At 39.5% G+C, this 22834-nt stretch overlaps 2 protein-coding genes across 6 annotated transcripts in view; both read right to left on the reverse strand.

Moving 5' to 3' along the window:
• CCDC34 (coiled-coil domain containing 34) overlaps positions 1 to 15020 on the reverse strand; it is a 16735-nt gene extending 1715 nt beyond the window's left edge. The window contains exons 1-7 of one of the 5 annotated variants that reach the window (XM_081166142.1): positions 14998 to 15020; positions 14197 to 14429; positions 10360 to 10489; positions 9690 to 9806; positions 5566 to 5724; positions 3549 to 3690; positions 320 to 748 (exon numbers count right to left, since the gene is read on the reverse strand). In XM_081166142.1, coding sequence (XP_081022268.1) covers positions 537 to 748; positions 3549 to 3690; positions 5566 to 5724; positions 9690 to 9806; positions 10360 to 10489; positions 14197 to 14411 — 975 coding nt within the window. In that variant the 5' untranslated portion in view covers positions 14412 to 14429; positions 14998 to 15020 and the 3' untranslated portion in view covers positions 320 to 536. Of the gene's footprint in view, positions 1 to 319; positions 749 to 3548; positions 3691 to 5565; positions 5725 to 9689; positions 9807 to 10359; positions 10490 to 14196; positions 14585 to 14691; positions 14827 to 14997 lie in introns of those variants that run through there. The other 4 variants (XM_081166141.1, XM_081166143.1, XM_081166144.1 and 1 more) reach the window with 4 other exon arrangements.
• Positions 15021 to 18770: 3750 nt separating this feature from the next.
• Positions 18771 to 22834, reverse strand: part of LGR4 (leucine rich repeat containing G protein-coupled receptor 4) — an 83924-nt gene continuing 79860 nt past the window's right edge. Inside the window, exon 18 of the mRNA XM_081164134.1 lies at positions 18771 to 22014. Within this exon, the coding sequence (XP_081020260.1) occupies positions 20738 to 22014 (1277 nt within the window). The 3' untranslated portion in view covers positions 18771 to 20737. The remainder of the gene's footprint in view (positions 22015 to 22834) is intronic.

Genomic DNA, 22834 nt, shown 5'->3' on the forward strand with positions numbered 1-22834 from the left:
GATTATTCCATAGCAGGTTATAGTAGAGCAAATGGGAGCATTTCACAAATCATTTAACAGAAGTGGTATCAAAGTTCCTTGACGTCACACTCTGCAAACTGGTTACATAAGTACAGTTAGATTAAAGCACACATAGTCCCACAGCTGTTAACAGGCCCAAATGAGCTTAAATCCAAAATCTTACTCTTAGAAAAGATATGCCTTCTTACTCTGACATTACTATAAACTTCTAAAGCAACAATCTCAATGCTAAGCACAGGAGCACTAGAAGTTGCATCTGCAAATACAGTACCTAAAGTAGAAGAATATTAGGGAAAGGTTGAAAATAATTACTTTTTATTGTTTAAAATATGGCTCACAATGCATCACACATAATACATTAAAATGACACTGATTTTGTCCTGCGTGCCTTATTTTAACAAGAAAATCAAAAACATTTGCCTACAATTAATGATAGCTGTTTACAAAATGTTGTCAGTAATACATCATAAATTACACTATAAGGCCAAGTTAAAATAAAAATAATGAGCCCTGAACTATCTCTGGATTCTGCACAATGACCCAATATAAAGACTGCTTTTGGATTTATGAAAAGGCATAGAAGGTCTATATGTGTGACTGGATTTAGGCCTCTTATTTTTCTTCACTGAAACATACTTTTCTTCCTTGGGAGGAGGCACATGAACTGGTTTCCAAGGGACTGGATTGTAAAAGGCTGGAGCTGGATATGTACTTCCTTCTGGATAGCCTGGAATGTTTAAAGAAGCACAGTGTTTCAATCTAAACTATTAGCAATAACATTGTTTCTTAGGGTGCAATCCTACACACTTATCTATGAACAAAACCCATTGAACAAAGAAAGGCTCGCCTCTGAGTCGACAACACTGCGGGGTTAGTCATTCTAAGTTAAGATTCAGGGATCATTCTATGCTTCATGGAAGGGCAGCCGAGGGGCTGGAAGATGCTGTAGATCCACCTCTCTACAGGCAAAGAGGGAGTTGTGCAGGCAAAGCTTTGCTATGTGCAGGAGTGGAAAGCTCGGCTACTGCTTTACTGAAAGTGGTTCTCCAAGCACAGCAGAACCAGACACAGGGAGAGATGTCAGCATTGTATCAGGGAGACCTTGGAGCTGTCTAAAGTTCCATTGTCTCCTGACACCTCCACCCAAAGTGAGAAAGAACGCTATCTGCAGAGTTGGCTTATTTCTTCTTTCATTAGTGTCATTGAAATGCAAAATAGATATAAATAAATAAGCCATATCTCTCCCCCCCCCCCCCGTGGCTTGCAGAAGTTGCCAGCACTTCAGAAGTAGCGATTTCTCTCTCTACACAGCATCCCCCATCACCAGCTTATGATTGTTCTGCCCAAGAACTCTTGCCACTTTAATGAAATTTTACACAAAAGTTTTTTGGGTTTTTTAAATGTACCATCTACCTAAGACTACAAATCCTTCCAGCAGTTATAGTCTGCATAGTTCCTTTCCTACATTCAATGAACCAGGATTTATTTTCACTTTCAGAGCTTATACTTTATATACAATGTTATAGTCTGTAGCAAATAAGGGATCAGCTGGCCTATATTGTATCCTATTTAACTTTCTTCACCTGAAAGATCAACTGAGATCTCACGATACCTTACAATGGCCTTTAAGGATGTCTTTAACACATCCCTGGGCAATTTACAGGACAATAAATATACAAATATCCTTCCACTCTGTAGATCTCAGCAGTATAATGAACAGTGTCTCGGATCCTGATATCCCATGAATTTAAGAAAGTTAATGGAAGGGAACTTTGCTGTCATCACTCCCTGGAGGGTAAGGAAACTTTTCCTAAACAGAGTGGCATGAGGCACAGGAGGCTGCCAGTGGGAGCAGGGGGGAGTCACACAAAACTGGGTGGAGGCATCACGTGTGAGTAGAGCTTGGTTTGAGCAAGGTGCATTGCCCAATTTTAGGTGACCTCCCTCCCCAAGCGATCTATGTCATGCTCCAACCCTCCAGAGACAATTTCAGGGGCACAGGAAGAGACAAAACTTCTCTTCTGTCAATTTTCTTCCATTCACCAGTGTGAGAGTACTGAATTTGCTACCCAAAATGCCAATGTTAAAGGTCAGTTTATTTTCATCATTGCTTCATTTTTATCACTGTTTATCAGAGAAGGAGAGTGTGCTGCATGGTCTATACCTAAATTATGGCAGCAGGAATGTGGTGCCTTTGCCATAACAATCCTATTTGTCTGGAAAGAAATGTAAATACATTTCATTGAAGTGGTCAAACAAAGTCTGGAATATGTTCTCTACTGTGAACAAAACTGGGAAGAATATTTTTAATAAATTACTTAGACAAGTGACAGCAGCTGTCTGCAAGTACTGTAACAATGTCCCAAGACAAAGCATGAAAGAAGTATGCACCACTATCTATAATCAAACCAAAGCAAAACAGCAACTGGTGTTGTGTCTGGTGTGCTGTTTAGTGTTCAAAAGGAACAGCAGTCTCTCCCAGCAAATAGTTTAGGTTAACATTTTTATAAGTGCAACACATTTGGCAAATAACGATGAAAGAAATGTCATTTAAATGACAAGTATGCTTATTTTTTCTAGAAAAAAAATAAGGCCAGAAACAACCAATATGCTTTTCTGGCTGTAACAGGATGTGTTTTATTGAAAATAGGATCAAGGGTGGGTAGGCAGGCTGGAGTCATGCACATGGTGTCAGGCCAACTGATTTCAACAGGGCATACGCCTGCATAACTTGACTCAGGATATCTACCCAAAGACAACTTCTACACTGCACAAAAATTAGATCTGGGCCGATATGAGAGAGGCCAATTTTCTTCATTGGTAAAACCTTCAATAGGCCTATCATGAGCTGAGGTCCAAACTTATGAATCTGTCTCAAAGGTGGTGGCTACATTTGCCTTGAAAGGTTTGACGATAAGGCCCAATGTTTTAGGTGCAGGCAGAAACCATAATCTTTAGCCCCCTTCAGTCATTACTCATGTGAAGAGAAAAAGTGAGTGCAAAGAAACTATGGAACTGCTTTTTGCTCCCCTCAGCTCTGCATGGCTTCTGTCAGATGCTCACAAGTTTAGCTTAAACTTCTGCAGCAAGGAGTCTTCTCTAATTGAGGAGGCTGCCATCAACTCTGGAAGATGTTAATCAGTATAAAGGCAGATTAAACATTTAATAAATATATGAATAGAAGAGCATTCTTGGAAGAATAGGCACTGCAAAGAACAAGAATGTATGTGCCAGTATATTTTACTGAACTCTACTGACCAAAATGAATGCTTTCAAAAGTAGAAGATTTCCAATGATATAATCTTGAGTTATTTGGGGTGTGGAATGGGACCAAATATACACATTCCTTAATGTGGGGCAACATCTACTGTTTGTGGCCTGTCTGTATCCACATCTATGGCTAAGGAGTTCTAGCAGATGAACATTTAAAACTAAATATTCAAAAATAAATAGTAAAAGTATCAGAAAACTGCTCCTGCTACACAAGTTATGAAGACTGTATTAGTCTGTCTAGTACAGATACAAACCAGCATCTTTCCCATCTGCAGAGGCACAGCCAGCTGATGCTTGGCGGGGCTTAGTTTTGGAATTTTGCAGCCATTCTTTGAACATCTGCTCTGATTTTTCTTTTTTCTCCTGTAGTTCAGCTTCCCGTTGTTTTTCCTTCTCCTACAAAAGGAAAAGAGCCAAGAATGCCAAAATGTCTTAATACAACTGTCTTCTTCCAGATGTATTACTTCACCACTGTAACCAATTACTCTGGGTACAATCCAATTATAGTTAAGCACCTGTAAGTCCTACTGATTTGAATTTGAAAGATTTAAACTCATGTTCTAATTCCAACACTGACATAAACAAGATTTTAAAAGTCTCTCATTTTGGCTGGTTAATACATTTGGTATTTCAAAAGTTTCATGTATGTTTTCATGATTTACAAAACAAGGCCACCAATGTACAGTGGTGCCCCGCAAGACGAATGCCTCGCAAGACGGAAAACTCGCTAGACGAAAGAGTTTTCCGTTTTGGAGGTGCTTCGCAAAACGAATTTCCTATGGGCTTGCTTCGCAAGACGACAATGTCTTGCGAGTTCCTGCTCCCCCCCCCCTTTTCTAAGCCGCTAAGCCACTTATCAGCTGATCTAATCAGCAGATAAGCCGCTAAAAGCCGCTAATAGCGCTAATCCGCTAATCCGTCAATGGGCTTGCTTCGCAAGACGAAAAAACCGCTAGACGAAGAGAATCACAGAACGGATTCTTTTCGTCTTGCGAGGCACCACTGTACTATCAGGACACAGTGTAGTGAAGCATCCTCTCCCTAATTCAAATGTAATCTCAGCAACGAATTCACCAGGTGAACACTATTATTGAAGTTCTACAATTTGTAATATGGAGATGTTACTGACCTACCTTAAAGAAGAGTTTATTTACAGTATTTAGAGGACACCCTATAACAAAGTTCTCAGGGAGGCATAAATCGAGAAAGAAATCAATTTAAAATTCAGTAATAAGATACTAGAAGTATAAATACAGCTTAAAGAAATGAGTTGTAGAGTTAAAACACCTTAATGCCAAAAGAGATTAAAAGGCTTGGGAAAATAAAAAAAGATTTTCACCTGGTGCCAAAATGAGAATAAACCAGGTGCCAGGTGAGCCTCTCTGGGTATAACATCCCACATCTAGGGTGCTACCACCAAGTAGGTTCCCTCTCCCATAGCCACCTGCCACACCTCACTCAGTGGGCGCACTTGGAGAAGGATGTTTGAAGATCTCAGGGTCCAGGTAGGTACATGTGGAAATTGGCAGTCCTTCAGCTAGCCTGGTCCCAAGCTGTGAAGGACCTTAAAGGTCAAAACCAACCCCTTGCATTGCGTCCAGATTACTGACATGATACATGGGTGGAAGGCTGTGAACAATCAAAAAACACTATATGAATTTTGTTATTACTATTGTTATGGAGTAACATGTTTCAGTTGCATCATAATATCAGTCCAACAAGATATGTTGTTGGTTTAAAAATACAACTTTCAGAGAATGGTATATCCGTATATCTGCAAAATCTACAAACTGTTTGGCGCCAGTTGAACAAAAACACAATTCTTTTAGAAATCCTGTGATTCTTATGTAGCTGTGAATAACAGTTATACCATGACGGGGAGCTAGAAAATGAAGTGTGCATTTAATAAACTTCGATAACACTGCAACGTTCACAAGCTTCATTGTACCCCAGTCCCTTTTCTGAAACAAAAATGGATTACTCCTCACATTAGCATACATCTTCATCACCCATTAATCCCTCTGAAAGACATCTCGATTACAATATTGCACATGCAGTATGCTATAAATTTCTCTATGATTCCAAGACTAACTTAATCAACAAAGCTATACAAATAAATTCATCAAGTAAGCCAAGCTGCAAAGTAGAGGATAAGAAAAATCCTCAAAACGGGAACTCATTCCAGATGAGAACTATGTGTGGGTTACACCTCTAAGAGCAAGCAAAACCAGATCAGCATCTCTTCAAATGAAAAAATGGGATAAAAGTTACCTTCTCTTCCTTCTTCTTCTGACCTTCTTCCATTTTCTTTTTCTTTAGCCATTCCTGGTACATCTCTCGCGACTTTTCCTTTGATTGTGCTCTCTCAAGTTCTTTGGCTGCTTTTTCTGCCATCTCTTTGCTGAGCTTAAGTTCCCTTTCCCGTTTTTCCTGTAGATAATAATAGAAAACATTTAAGAGAGAGCAGTAATAACAACTCCTACAAAAAGTTGACTAGACTAGAACCCTTTCCCCTCATATCCTTGTTCTCTATTTGCAGATTTTTTTTCTTGTACGCTAAGTATTTATGGGCATCCTGACCTACTGAAGTGGTAAAACCCAGATAAAGGTAATTCACTGGTCCAGATAGGTGCCTTCTGTCATTCTTCTTGCAGCATTCAGCTCAAATGTGAATAGCTCCTGGTATCTGGAAACACTGTGCTTCCCCATTGTACTGACACTACTGATTCACATGAATGTTGCACAGGTGGTATGAAAGTCTTGATATGATTACTCAAGTTGGTGGTTTCTTTGCGTGTGTGTTGTTGTTGTTGTTTGTGTTGTTGTTTTTTACAGTGAAAGAGATATGACCAGTTTGTAGATGGTTATCCAGATGAAGAGATGAGTTACCTGCAGCTAGGCCAAGCATGGACAACTACAGATAACTCCATGCAGCAACCTCTGGACACTATAAACAAAAGGACCAGTTAAATAACGGAAAGCTCTAGCTGCCTTTGACAATCTTCAATAAAAGTATAAGTATTTTTTTTATGCTGTGAGTTTTTATGTTCCCTGTAAATTAATAAACTGGTTTGTGAAATAAGCATTTGCCAATGTACTTGTGCTTCATGAAAGAGACCGCCTAGATTGCTTGGCTTCACCTTTTCTTGGAAAAGCGCCTTATGCCCAGATTAGCCAAGGGGAACCCAGAACACAGGCTTGAACATAAAAGGGTGTGTCAGGCCCTAAATCAAGTTCTTCCCACTGCTCAGGCTTGTTTCAGAGTGATTGGCATGGAGACCCTGGTTCAATTCTGCCTATTTATTTCTATGATTAATATCATATTAAATGTTGTTTAAAGTTTTATTTGTTCCACAATTTATTAGTTAAGAGAAAAATACGACTTGCATAGACAGCCCATTACCTCAGTGAGTTTTTGGTCCTGATAAAAAGAACTAGAAAGCTACATATTTGTCATGTCTACACTTCAAAATACATATGTGTTTTCAGTCTGCTTCTCAGAAAAAATGCTTTGATCTTGTCTTCATTAGTGATACGATATATTTTTTAAATTACTGATGAGTTTATATACCCTTTAATGCCATTGACAATCACAGAGTTCTGTCAAATTAATTTATTCTAAAAATACCAGTTATCCTTAGGATGAAAGACTTCAGTTCCCACTACTCCACCCAAGAACATTATTAGAGATAATACAAACAAATGAAGCTTGCAGGCATACCCCTTTTCAACTTTATTTCAATCAAAAACTTAAAAGGAATAGGGGGATAATGCAATACCTTTACAATACCTTCTACCCTTTACAAACATTCATTACTGCAAACAGTGGCACTTGCAAACAGCAGCAATGCATACATATACCAGGCTAGTTTGTTATTATTGTATGTATTTTTATATTGTAAACACCCTGTGATCCTTGAAGGGTGGTATAGAAATTTAATAAATAAGGAAAGAAAAAAAAGATCAGATTAATAAAACGGTAATGATTCCACTGACTTACACATTACTGTTTTAAAGAATTTCAACACTGCCCTAAGAACGCTTTCATTTATTTTCCTGTGCCTACTAGTTTCCTTTATACAAAACGTAAAGAAGAGTAAGTTTGGTGTAGTGGCTGGAGTGTTGGGACTTCAACTGCTAAGTCACAGGTTCAGCCTTGAACCTCCCCAAGATACATTGAGTCAATAGCTGTCAACCTAGCCAACTGATGCACAAGCAATGCTGGAAAGGGATGACACCATGTACACTACTCCGAGTTCTCAGAGAGGTGGTTATATTATAAATGATGAAAGTAGTTTGGGCCAAGATATTCAAGGGTGAGCAGACCGTATTAAGATTCTTCTCTTAAGAAAAACCTTTACAAAACTTACCCCACCCTCTAATGTGATTTGAAGCAATGCATAAACCAAATACCTTTGTCATTATCCCTTTTCTATAATCCTGCTAACCATTTTGCTTGGCATTTATTCAGATGCCATTCTGTCATGAGGAAATTCTAATTCATTCAACTGCCCTTCCCTGTTTGAACATGCACTGTACACCTCATCTGCTAGTATCAGCTTCTCCAACTTGACAATAATTAAATCAGGGCTTGAAGTGTTTATACTACTATGGTTTAAACAGATGTCACTGTTCTATGATACTAGTAAGTACATGTAAGAACATATGAAGAGTCTGTGGGAAAAAATATCTAGTGCAGTATCCTGTTCTCACAGTGGCCAACCAGATGCCTATGGGAAGCCCACAAGCAGGACCAGAGCAACCTCCCCTCCTGTGGTTTCCAACAACTGGTATGCCGATCTGCTTGGATCTGCTGTAGCATGGTCTAATCACATGCCACTAGTGAATCATTGTAAAGGAGTACCACATGCAACCCTGAAGGAGCAGTGGTTACTTCCCACATCACTGTCAACCTCCTCTAAGCTGGTGACAGCAGCTTAGGGAGCAATAAAATTGGTGCACCTATTCATAAGGTGCTTCTTTACAAACATTTCTGTACTTGTGCTGCTGTAGGTATTATTACTGATTTATTATTTAAATGTATATCCCACATTTCCACACAATGTTGCCTGAAATGGCTAGCCACCAAGATAAAATACAACATGCAAAGAGTATATTAACCTAAGCTCATCTACTTTCAAACTGAACTAACTTTTTACCCTGGACTTTACCCTGTAAGAGTTAACATTTTTCACTTGGTCAGTCTAATTGATTCTAGTCGCAAACTACCACACTTTGATTCAAAGGGCAAGCTTATAATTTATTTAAATAATGTTGTGCCAAAACCTTTTTGTTCTTGCATATGGTGAGGAAGTGGTGGACTGAAAGGACAAACGTTCCTTTAGCTCTGCATATCTATAGAATAAAGTATGCACTAAAATAAGGTTTGTGACCTGGTGACTATTTACTATTAGCATACATATTCTCAAAACCAGTATGCTTTTAATCTGTTTTGAATATCTACAGTAAGACTACTCTGAATCTCAACCAGACACAATACCAGTCTAATATAACTTTTCATTATTCAAAAGGAGGTATGGAGTAGAACTGACAAACTGGTTTTAAGCAGACTCACCTGATGTGAACCACCTGGATCAATAAGCAGACTGGATTTGGAGTCCACTTTGGAATCAACATTCCTACAGGTTCCACAACAAGATGTGTTTGAGGGTTGCTTCCGAGTCTATTTTCATTTTTAATGGTAATTCCAGCCACCTGAATAGCATCTGGAACATGAGCATCCTCTCCTGCTGTTGTGCATTGCAAATAGCAAAACTGGGAGTCATCAGAATTTATGACATGCCATCACTCTCAGGGAGACTGTATAAATAATGGTTTCCCTACATGGAATTACCTTTAAAATTGAAAACAGACTCAGAGGTAGCCCCTGGACCACCCTATGAGTAGTTTTGTTTTCCGTATAGAAACAGGATGGAGTAGACTTAAGTCTGCTTCCATGCTGAAAGTGGACAGAATAGAATAGGACTGATGTGCCTACTGATATTAAAAATAACTAGAAGAATACTAAGCCTACAGTCCTCAACCCAGTCTTGGGAATTAGCATCATTTAATGGAACTTTCTTTTGAATAGACATTTGTAGGATTGCTCAGATACTCTGCCATTTAATAAACTCGTATTAATTACTGCCACTGACATTATAGGTGTCAAGCTTTAAGCACAGACCCCTGGAGACTAAGTATGTGATTCATTCCTGTTGAACTATGAAAAAAATGTGGAAAAAAATATCTGTATTAGCATGAAATCCAACAGTGTTTATGATAGCTTGGTAATTTATGTTATTCCTAGACCAGGCCAAGTACACATAAAAAGGAAATAACTGGCTATGTGAAAAATGTAAGACATTATTTAAGAAAAAGGCTATGAAATTCTTCACCCTTTTCACCTCTTCATTTTTTTTCTGGACCCATTCTTTGTGCTTCTCTTCAGCCAGCTTTTTTTTTATTTCGCGTTCCTGTTTTTCCCTCCTTTTCTCCTTTTCCTGATTCACCTCCTATAATAACAACAACAAAACATTACTACTACTACTACTACTACTACTACTACTACTATTTTTTATTATTTCACCCATCTGACTGGTTTGCCTCAGCCACTCTGGGCAGCTTCCAATAAATTAAAATATCAAGCACAGTAAAACATCAAACAGCCCTTCTGGTGTCTTTTAAAAGTCAGATAGTTTTTTATTTCCTTGACATCTGATGGGAGGGCATTTCACAGGGGGAACGATGGGGCTGGAGACACTTCTTCATGTATAAAGGGCTGAAGTTGTCTTTAATAGCAGTATCTCTGGTGAGGGACATGTTGTGCTTTTTCTGAGTAGTTTGTCCATCATTGGTCCTCATCCACCTCACCCCGCAATCAGTTCTCAGCTGTTGCTCCTAGAAGCTGTCAGCATGTGACAGTGGCAACACCCAGTGAATGGCTTCAGTTAGCAATATATGAAGCAATATAAATCATCCAAATCTGTTCTTCTCAAATAATACGGGAAATGTACATTTTGGTGCCTGGCAATCTGCTGTCAAATGTAAATTATATTAAGTATTCACCTTCATAGCTCGTTCTTGTAGTCGAACACGTAACTCTTTCTCTTTGGAAAGGAACCACTCTTCCCATGGCGAGAGATTTTCTTCCACAATTGGCCGATTTTTCCTTTTTGTATCTTTAAAATGGTCTGCACTGTGAAGTGACAGGTACAAAATTAGACAGTGTTTTATGGGAATGCCATTTACTAGCTAATGGTATCAAATATGTCTTATTATGTACATCTTCCTCTTTTGTACAGTATGGTTGGAAGCAATTCCTAAAACTGACAAACTACTTTTAAAATTCATTGAAGTACAAGGACCAAAGTATAATATTTAAGATACTTTTATAATGTCCTTCAATAAAAATGTCTGAAAGTTTATATTTAAAAACACAAAAACAGTTAACCTACAAAGTATTCCAGCAGTGGAAAAACAGTAGAATTAAAAGGTACCAAGTAAAAAACATCTGAAGGACTATGGTTTTGACTAGAAGATTTAGAAAAATAAAAGGACTCATGCTGAAACAACAAAGAAGTAGGCACTAGGTGAGCTTCTTTGAGGCGACCATTAGATTATGGACCCACTACAAAGAAGGTCATCTCCTGATAGCCATCACTATGCCTCAGACAGCTGGACACTGACATAATACCATCTACTGAAGATCTTAAAGCACAAGTAAACAGTCCACATGGAGACAATATAGTTTTCAATCAGTCTGATCCTGATCCTAAGTTGTGAAGAGCTTCAAAAGTCAAGACCTGTACCAAAAACTGGGCCCAGATATGGACCAGTAAACAATACAACCTGATTAATACTTGCCTACAAGTATCATAACACAAAGTCTCGGTTAAGAATGTAAATACCACATTCCGAACTTGTACTAACTACAGTTTCCAAACCATTATCAAAGGCAGCACCATCTAGAGTGTACAGTTTAACTATTTTAACAACTGTATCAATATTATTCTTAGTTAAAAGCATGTTTATGATGCACAACAGCAAAGCTCTCTAAATGACATACAATAATATTAAAGTACAAAATAAAACCATAAAACCAAAGTAAAATACAGTATGGAAATGCAACTGGTCTCTTGACTTTTATATTAAAGGCCACAATTAGAGGCTGGGGAGGAGCAAAATGGGAAGGTGGAAAGAAAGACACTGATTAATCCTCTCTGCTGTGTTTCTGTTTAAAATCCTCTCCTCAAGGGGAGAAAAGCAGCTGCAGAACAACTTGAGCAGTAAGAAGGGAAATATATTCCTCTGTTGAAACTTGTAATCACAGAGCCTCATTTCACTTATACAAAGAGACTGAAATTGACTTGCATAGTTGTTAAGATGTAGCTTGAACCTAAGAAGCTATTTGACACTGGTAGGCAGTGGCGTAGCGTGGGTTGTCAGCACCCGGGGCAAGGCAAGTAATTTGTGCCCCCTAATCCGTGGATTTTAGCACTCGAGTCTCTTCCGCACCCCCCCCCCCAGATGTTGCGCCCGGTGCGGCCGGGCCCCCCTGCACCCCCCACGCTACGCCACTGCTGGTAGGCACAGTGAGGAAAGCCTATCAAAAGCAGCACAGAAAAATGCATTTCAGGACTGCAACCTGTTCACTAAACCAGATAATTAACCATTAAGGGCTGGGGATAGGTGGGAATCAGATATCATTAAATAATTACATTTATGGTATAATCTCATATATAAAGACTTTCAATTTATGAATATAGTTCTTAAATAACTAAATTCAGTTTTATGTGACAAGCTACACACACATACCATACTCAGGATTATCTGAGCTATAACGTACTAACTGGGGGCTTTGTGACATAGCAAGGTGGGCTATGTCTACATAATGTAGCATTGCTTGGCAAGGTTTCAACATCAAAATGTTACTGAAAGTCACTGGGCTCTTTTTGAAATAGCCAGTGTATTCATATTCCTGTTTTCTAAAAGAGTCACAATTTATGAATTTATTTTTCAAATCTAATATATTTAATAATTAGTCAACTAGACAAACTACTTAATGAGGTCTACAAATCAGCAACATATTGTATTACCCATTTAACATACACTGTACACTGAACTAATATTTCAGAAGTATGAGAAAGTATGTTCAAGATCAAAGCTATTCTGTGTCAAAGATCAAAGCTATTGCCTTTGATATAAACATGCCATAGAAAATACAATACTCTCACTAATGCCCGGACAAAGATTCATTTTGACAGACTTTCTAATACCAATATACTATAAGAGTTAAATAAATATTTACTATTTTAGCTTAGTTTTTAAATAGAAAAAAATGAGGCACTGGTGTCTCATAGCATTTTTAAATTTTAAAAGATCTTAGTCCATCTTTCCCTGAGATTACTTCTGAGCAAATGTGCTTAGGGGTATGGTGTTAATATGTAATGGAACTTAGACCAGGAACACTCAAATATCTTTAGCAATATTTCCTACAGGGTTTTTTGGAGGGAGGATAAGAGAAAGAATTACTAAATATTACTATTTGCAGGTAACATACTAGCTGGGTGTTTTAATCTGGTTTTATCTTATTGCTGATTTTAATCATTCTTTGAATATTTTAAATACTTTTTTTTACTGATACTTTTACTCTTTTTGTCAACTCAAGTTTCATTACAATCAAGTGGTATACAAATGTTGGGAAATAAATTAAAATAAGATGGCAGGTTCACTATTTCTTCATGCCAGCCTTGAATGGAGGTCATGTTGCTTTCTATTATTTTAATACCCAGGCTTTCTGTGGCTTAATAAGAGCCCAAAGAGGAATACAGTGGTACCTTGGGTTACATACACTTCAGGTTACATACATTTCAGGTTACAGACTCCGCTAACCCATAAATAGTATCTCGGGGTAAGAACTTTGCTTCAGGATGAGAACAGAAATCCAAATCTATTTCTACTCACACATGCTTTCTCACAGCCCACATCCGTTTCAGGCTGCTTTCCTTATATGAATAACAAGGGAGGTCTGCACTAACACTAAAAGAACAATTTCAAGCACAACTATCATATACATAATGCATTTTTATGTAGAATGTAGTATGCAAAATATATATAAATCCACAGTGATCAGTTTTTTGACCAGTATGCTATAAGCCAAGGCAAAGCACAATATAATACTAGTCTAAAATGAATTAAGGTACACAGAAGGTCCCAGTGCCTTGTCTGATTTTGCCTGTAGTCTATTGACTACCCAGACAGGAAGGTGACACCTGGCTACATCATAGCCAGCTCCACAGATCCTCCAGCTCCTGTTGTGCCACAAATCCCTAGTTGTGCAACCCATGTGTCAAGTCTGCCAACCACAATCCAGGGGAATTATGCATGCAGAACACTTTTCATGTCGGTATGATATACAGTTCGAAAGGTGTTGCTATTCCAGTGGGTTCAAGGCAGAGATATTTTTTAAAGGCTTGTATTGCTTTATTGCACAGTACTGTAGTTTTATGTGATATTGCACTGTATTATACTGTAGTATCTCAGTTTCACTCCTGCACAGATTGCATTTGCTGTTTAGTAAACACGCAGGGACGGTCTTCGGTATTAGGTAATAAGTACAGCAGACCCGTGACTTACTTGGGGGTTATGTTTTGACAATCGTGCATAATGCCAAAATCAATATAGTCAAAACACATTGGGTGCAATAGCAGGTGGGACTGCCAAATTTCCCCTGGGCAGATGCCCCCTTTCTAATTTTTTCCTCAAGCGCCTACAGCTGAAAGTGCACAAGCGAAACGTGTGTAAATTGCAGGTCTACTGTATGTAAACATACTGAGCAACAAAATAATCCAAGGCCACTTGAGCAGGGCCTAAGAGCTGCAGCACGGGTGGGCGACACGTTACCTATGCTGTTTAATCCTTTGAGGGATGCCTGATCCCCTGCTAGCTGATGTTGCCTCTTCCTCCTGCCTCGCTCGGTGGAAACTTCCGTGGAAACTCGGAGAGATCAGGGAGAAAGAGGAAGACTTGCCGGCCCCCTCGTCGTCGGAGCTAGCAGGGGAGGGTGGGGTGGAATAGGCTGCCCCCCGCCTGCTACTTGGGGGCACGGAGGTGGGCATGGCGCTGACACGGACCTGCTAGGAAGGAACGTGAGAATGAGCGGCGGGCATTTCTCAAAGACCGCCTTCCGCACCTGAGGAAGCTCCGGAATCAACCTCTTTGTTCCCACCTCCTCATCTCCCCAGGTACCAACTACTAGGCCTTGCTCGGCCCGCCCTCCATCCCTCCGAGGCCCCCCGGTCTTTGGCCGCACCTCCCTCCCCAAGGCCGCGCCGCCGCCGCCGCGCTCCCTCCCCAACCGCCCCGAGGACAGCGACGGCGGGAGAGCAGCCGTTCTACCTGAGCCCGCCGCTTTGAAACCCGCAGCGCCTGCTCTGCTCCCAGCGGTCCCCGCGGCCCGGCCCGCTCCGCCAACCACTACGCGCAATGGGCGCCATGGCAACGGCGACGCCGGCAGCCCGCTTTCCCGCCTTGAGGGCCTCTTTCACCGCTCTGTTATTCCTCAGAGAGAGAGGGGAGTCGGGCCCGGCTACTCCTCCCGCGTCTCCTCTTCCCTTTTCGCTTTCCCGAAATTAGTAAAACAAAACGAAACACTAAAACGGCCTCCCTTCCACAGCCCCGCCCCACGTCGCTTGGTTGAATTACCTCAACAATGCCCGCTGCCTCCGTCACTATAGTTTGTTCCTTCAGAAACGCCCCCGCCCTCAGCCACGCGCGGGCCTGGAGTCGGCGAGGGCTCGGCCGAGCAGCTCTTTTTAGTAGGAGGAGGGCTGAGCACTCAGAATATGCACAACCATAAGGAGCGCGTGTCGGGCTGCCTCTTGTCCCGGTGGACAAGCCACCAGCAGCGCAATAAAATGACTATGCTTATTTACGTAGAAGCTAAACAAGCTATAGCTTAGGGCCCCACTCTCTTGGGGGCCCTCAAAAAAAATTAAAGGAAAAAACCAAACTCTGTACATTTCCAAAATGTAAGATAAAAAATAAATAGAATAAAACCTACATACAGCAACAGTGTATTGTGTTGTGTAGGCTCCTATTTGTTATCTGCAAATGACTTTAGATACCTATTAGGTCCATAAATTACCATATAGCATATATTGCTGACAAAGGACAGCTGGACATATAAAGGACCCCATTACCTTCAGTAGCTTAGGGCCTCATCAAACCTAAATCCGGCCCTGATTAAAAGAGATGGAAATCTGCATATGCTGAGCCAAGATACCCATCCATAAAAAACAGGTGCATTTATTTTTTTTAAAAACCATTCAGTGGAAAATACCAGTGAGGAATAAAACCGAGTAACGCTGGATTTTTAAATAGATCTTTCTCAAAGCTTGGCCACTGTTTGCACGTACCCAGGGGATGTGGAGGGGTGGGACCCTCAGCACTGGCAGCTATGCTGGGTGGGTTTTACTGCAGTTGGGAAACTTAAATTAAGATCATCTTCCAGGGCAACAGGTGTCACTTTCCAGCTCCACCACCTATTATTGTTTAAATTTGTATGCTGCCTTTTATCCATAAATAAAAACACAGGCTCAGAATTCCTTTCAGCACTATCTCAGGGCATAACTGGTACAATGGATTCTGGAACTGACAATATAATACAGCAAAAAGCCTGTAGTGGCTGTGGTAACCCAGTCAGATGGGTGGTGTAAATAATAATAATAATAATAATAATAATAATAATAATAATAATAATAATAATAATAATAATAATAATAATAATAATAATGGGATGTCCCTATTTTCATCAGAGAAATGTTGGAGGCTATGATGTTGTATAGAAAATTATAGTGAGCATTGAGAAATCAGCAGCCATCATGCAATGCCAGTAGTGCCCACCAATAGCTGTGGGAACAAGTACAACTGCTTCACAATCTCTGCTTATAATAGAAATCTATAGGTATGTTCAGTTCAGGAATAAGTAACTAATGCATGGAGTCCCCAATTTGGGAACCCATCAGTATTTGATTTTATGTTTGCCTAAGCAGAAATCACCCTTAGTCCAGCTTTAATTGTAGCAACAGCAAGAGACTTCCTTAGACAGCATCTGGTTAATCTTCTAGGTCTTCAGCAGGCAGGGGTATGACTTAACCCACCATCATGCCACCGGCCTAGGCCATCATCCTCTGCAGTAATAATGATGTATACCTATTGGAAGAGATCTCCTTTGAACAAGTCAGTAGCTGAGTAGAAGGCTGCATGGGTAAGTTTTATTACACAGTCCGTGTCACATGTAAAATGAGCTTTAAATGCTAGAGATAAAGCAGGCAAATGGAAAAGGATGCAATTTGGGAACTAGCTATTCTGCCAGTGTTGTAGCCCTCGTCTGACAATTTACTAGGACAAAGGAAGTCATACTGCTAGGCAGCTACTATGCCCTCTCCAAGCATATTCAGACCCCATTCAAGACTACACAAGTGCAGTGATAGAGGGAGGCAGATCTCTTACCTATGGCAGTGTAGTACAAAACTATTACTAAAAAAAACCCCCACCCATGGTGGCACACATAAGTCAAAGTATATTTCTAGGTGGGCAAGTTGTGTCCCACATGTTAAGTTATCCAAAAGAAAAATAGCCAGTGTATTTAGAATCAGATTTGTAAGAGGTGAAAGGGGCCACGAGGGTCATCCTAGTCCAACCCCCTGCAACGCAGGAATCTTTGGCCCAACATGGGGTTCAAACCCAAGACCCTGAGACTGAGTCACAGCTCTACCAACTGAGCTATCCCAACATGTTAATGACATGAGTCTAAAAATGGGAGAGGCAAGCTTCTTGTTTGCAGGGTGCTTGCCCCCTGCCCCCACTGGCACCACCCACGCAACAACGTGCCCTGCAAATCCTCCCTTCATTTTGTCATATGCACTATTTTGATCATAAGCATCATATTTTATATTAAAATCTGACAAGTGGATAAACTCTTGTGTTATACACAAATTCCCCATATGATTATCCTATTATTCCACAATGATTTCACTTCATTTACTTATTAAAATGGAGCTCAATTGATTGCAACTTTTGTTTGGAGTGGATTGTGGTTTTAACATTATGCACTGCCTTGTTATGGGAATCATGAAAAGCCTGCTCTTTTAAGCAGTGCAACCTGTAGTGTATCAATATACAAGCAGAAACATTTTAAAGTGCTGTTGAGAAGATTGTTGTTAAGGATTTCATTCACAGAACATCTAGCTATCCATTATGCAACAATGTGTTTACAACCCAGGAAAAAAGTTTTTCTACACACACAGGAGAGAATATGACAAGATCCTGGTTAACCATTTTTTAAACATTTAAAGTCCTTGAGAAGTTACTTGTGATCTCAGCTATTTTCAGTGACAACAACTAAAGCCTTTAATATCAGAGTATACAAGAGAATTTTGTTTTTAAAATGTTTTGAATATAAAATGTGAGAACGTGAAAATGTCATTTTAACATTTTCTCTGTGTAACAACAGCTACCTAAAGCAATTTTTTCAGTAATGGTTGAGGGAACTCTATTTCGAAACAAGTTTTATGCAATAGCCTATTAATGTAGGCACATTTATAAATAGAAACACCTTTGTAAAACAGGGCTATGTATTTTGTGAAATTTAGAGTTTCCTTTGAAATGCAGAATGTCTAATACCTATAAACCAAAATATGCAATTTGTCAAATACTGATGAAGAAACGGATTTCTTTTCACATGAACATCACTGGCATAAATAGTTGTATAAAAGTTGTAACTCATGAATTCCACAAAAATACTTTTCAGCAACATATTCAGTGTATATGTGTGTATGTTTAATATAACACCTTTTAAAAGATTCCAACATTCATAACATCCTATTATAAACTAAGAATTTAAACTTAAAATTGATTTGGTAGTTACACAACTGAGCCTCATTTCAGTTGGCAATATCATTTTCAAACGCTACTTTTCTGTAGCAGAAACTAATCCTTGCAGATAGAAGAGATTTCAACACACATGTAGAGCTATTGCACAAAACAGGCTTCCCCAGTCACTCTAATAGAGATAGCAGTTCTACATGCACCAAATATATCTGTAGTAATGGCCAGGAAAGCAAACATTACAATTCTATGCATCTTAGCACAGACAGCACTCTGGGTTAGGGTGAATATTTATCACACTGGTTGATTTTGGCATCTGTGGGCAAGTTTTGTTTGTTTCCTAACCAATAGCAACATTACAAAGTTAGCACTACTCATGCACACCATAAATTAAGTATTTCCGGCAGGAATTTTCATTTTAAACCTGTAAGTTGAATTTAAGAGGTATAAAGTATAAACACACAAAACTCTAGGGTACTTCTCTCTTGCTTTTTGATTTTCTTTGATTTTACTATGAATGATTTAGGCTTACAAAAATTACAGTATACGAGATTGACAGCATCCCATATTTTGTACAAGCTAAATAATTTTGATATACAAAGCTTCTGGTTTTATTACAGCAACAATGTACAACCAATGTTTATTTACAATGCAAAAAAGTATATAAACCACAATTTAAACATTCTGCTACTGGCAGCTGTTATATTTCAGGAGGTAGCCTTAATTAACAAAATGCACTGAAGCCATGTTTCCCATCATGTGTTCTATCAAATAATTTACAATACAAAGAAAAGACTTTTTATGCACATTATGTACAGTTTAATTTTCCTAACTGCAATCTAGTTTTAATCATTTAGTAAAAATTATGCCAGAATTACTGGTATGGCAGTGGAATTGCGATCAACTTAACATTTTCTTCCAAAATATGTAAGATTTAGTTTGATTATGCATTCATACTATGCTGCTCAGACTTCAGTTTAAGGGCATATATCAAGGATCGCTCCTTATAATTATGAAACGATCAGGGTCTCACATCTAGAGATGCAATTATTCAACCCTTCCCCCACTTTAATGCAAGATAATCCATTTCCACATAACTGTAAAATAGCATCAAAGCAGAAATTCCTAGCGTTGTGGGACTCCTTACATGCCTTGTTTCGAAGTTTGTGAACATCCCAATCTTTTACTCCAAATAACCTTATTATTATTATTGCAAAGTACTATGTACTATGATTTCACCTCAAACAACATTTCCCTTCCTGAAGAGCATGTTCATTTCTACCTCTCAGTGGCTGTTCATGTCACACATTTTTTGCTCTCTCGAGACACATGGCACAATCCCAAAACTGAGGTTCTCTAAGGTGATAGTGGTTATCCTGTTGTCTTCTATGTCAAAAATGCTCTGGGTGTGCATTAGGCAACCCCCAATTATGTATGTAGATATTCCGCAACTTTTGATAAGTGCTATATTCGCCCTAGAGTTTGTAGGGTCAGAGCAATGGCAAAAGCAACCTCTGAACAGAGTTATGCTCAGGGGATTCTCCTGACAGCATTTGGGGCAAGGGGTGTATGGAGGGGGTAACTTTTGGCAATTCCCCCCATCCCCCCGCAATACATTCCACAGTATTGCCAAGGGTTAGGGGATCCTTCAGAATAGTGTGGAAGCTGGCACTGGGGGCTGCAGGTGGAGGGGAGAAATCTGCAAACTCTGCCGTTACCAGTGGGACACTTGGATAAAAAACTGCCTGTGTATGCAAGCAGCCTTTCTATCTGTGGACAGTGAAGTCTGGATCTAGCCCTTTGAGACCACACAGCACAAATCTGGCAAAGCACATGTTGACGTTTGTCCAGCAAGCAAAAGCCCAAAGTTCTCATTTGCTATCAAGCAGTATCTGGGCTGAAAGGCTATTCAACCAAACTGTTCAGATTCTATTAAGAGGGGTTTAAAGTATTTTACTGAAATAAACGTTTTCATTCCAAAGTAAGTTAGCTACAGGTTAAATTATGAAAACATAGCATGTTTTTCCCGTATTTGTCTCACAGTTGCATTTGGGAAGAGTACTCTCTTCTTTTGGCCCTGCAGTAAAATGTCCTGAGATTCAGTCAGAAATGCTATACAAAAGTTAGCAACATTTTTTCCCTTGTTATAATAAAGTCACATTTAAAAATATTTTTGTGTGTGTGTGTGTTAACTGCTTTCTGTTGTATTGTGCTTAACTAGAAAAGTTGGCAGAATTCACATCACAACAGGAGCAGTAAGTTACAATTGGATAACAACATGGAAAAATAGCCTAAGAATGTAATACATAATTGCTTGGAAAAAAGAGTAAAAAACAATGGGATTATAAATTTTGGTTTTCCAATTATTTACATTAAGAGCAACAGCTCTTATTTAAAATACATTGTTCAAGACATTCACTGCCTACATCCCTTGTTTTTAACTAACATCAGGTGATGGTTATAAAAGTGCTTCCAGGTAAAAGGTCAGAACAGCCATGGTCTTTGAAGCATCACACTTCCTCCTCTTTAATCACATGCTTTGCAGTAAAGTCTTTCAGTCTTTAATCCTTGGGATGTTGTAGGCATAGCGAACCAATGGGAAACCTCTGCTTTGATAAAAACAGGCACGTCCACAGGCCTGTACTTGATCTGAACTGTCAGACACAAAAGAGTCCTCTTCATCAGCGTAATCAGAATGAGCAGACTGGGTACCACAATCTGACCAATAGCCATCTGGCCTTTGGCAAGGCACTACTGTCAGAGCTGGACAACTGTGGGATTTTATTAAGTGTTTACATGGCACAGGCTTTGATATAAGTAGTGATTCACAACATTCACACATGGTAAGGTTGCCCTGCAGATGTGTGTACATGCCACAGTCATAGTAAAAATCCTGCGCCCCACAGCCACCTTGAGTATTGACAGCAACTGTTCCAGTCCCACTTTTCTTGGTGATGTGCCATCTCAGTAATTTCCAATCTTCTTTAAATTTGGGATTGAAGAAGATGTACAAAACTGGATTCAAACAAGCAGGCAATGGGAAAAATATTAGAGTGACAGACTTCATGATTTCAGGGCTAATAGAAATTGCAGTGATGAGCGGAGCAAAGGAGAAAAACGCAACCGGGCAAAAAAAGATGCAGTTGGTGAAGATCAGCCAAGCAACATGTTTAATCATGCTAGCCTGTGAGTTCTCAGAGAGGTCTTCCTTTTCCAAGTTGCAGTAAAGTTTGATATAAATAATAGCCATGAGCAAAAAGGCTAATGAGTTTAGGAGCACTAATGTAACGGTGAACCCTAGGGAAGGAGTTTCTCCAGTGGGAAAGGGCAGGCAGAGAGGTGATGCAGAATACTCTCCCTTATGGAAAAGTGGTAAGCATCCTGCTACAAGTGCACACAGGAAAGCAAAAATAGCTGCAATTCGAAATTGTTTCTGATTATTGCTTTTACCCTTTTTAATTATTTCCTTTGCAGATAAGCTCCGCTCAATGGCTGCTAGCATCAGGAAAAAAATGGCACTTTCTGAAGAGAAGATGGCCAGAAACCCAGCAACTTTACAGCCACTGCCAGTTTCCCACCAGATACCAAATTCAGCAAACCTTCCCCAAGAAACTGCATCCAGGAAAGTTAATATGCCAGTGTAGACCCCCATAAATAAGTTAGAGACAGAAATCAAGCCTATGAATAGTTTAGAGGAAGGCAGTGAAGTACAGGGAGCAAATATAGTTAACATGACAAGCATGTTGAAGAACAAGGCAACCAAAAAAATAAACCAGACTGTAAGACGGATCATCCAGCTTCCTAGTAAGTATTCACAGGGCTTGAAAGCACCTAAACAAAAGCAAAGAAGAAATCATGGTGAGAAATACCAGATTGTCAGTGCTAACATATTTCAACACTATTGTAAGATAGGCATTAGTTAGAATCATACAATCATAGATGTGTTGAGTTTGAAGGGATGCCAAGGGTCATGTAGTCCAACCCCCCGCAATGCAGAAATCTCAACTAAAGGCCATCCATGACAGATGGCCACCCAACCTCTGCTTAAAAACCTCCAAGGAACAGTCCACTACATATCATGGGAGTCTGTTCCACTGTCAAACAGCTCTTACTGCCAAAAAGTCTTATCATGATATTTAGTCAGAATCTATTTTCTTGTAACTTGAATCCATTGGTTTGAGTCCTACTCTCCAGAGCAGGAGAAAACAAGCTAGGCTCCACCCTCTATGTGACAGCCCTTTAGATATTTGAAGATACGTCTCCTCTTATCCTGCTTAAACATACCCAATTCCCCCAACTTTTCCTCATAAGGCCTGGTTTCCAGACCCCTGATCATCTTGGTTGCTCTCCACTGTACACGTTCCAGCTTATCAATAGCCTCCTTAAATTGTGATGCCCACAACTGGACACAGTACTCTAGGTGTGGTCTGACCAAGGCAGAATATTTCTTCCCTTGATCAGGACATAATACGAATCAGGACACAGATGCCAATAGGTAGAAAACAAAGGGAATCAAGCTGAGTGATGCAGACATGTTTAAGGAATAGTAAGCTTAGAAAACAGCTTTCAATAATAACCTTTTCCAACACCCTGCAAAAGTGTCATGGTGGATTTGTTATTCCAAATCCCCAATGTTATTTATTGTACTTAT

Source organism: Podarcis bocagei, assembly GCF_964188305.1.
Source record: "Podarcis bocagei genome assembly, chromosome: 1".
Taxonomy (NCBI): Eukaryota; Metazoa; Chordata; class Lepidosauria; order Squamata; family Lacertidae; genus Podarcis; species Podarcis bocagei.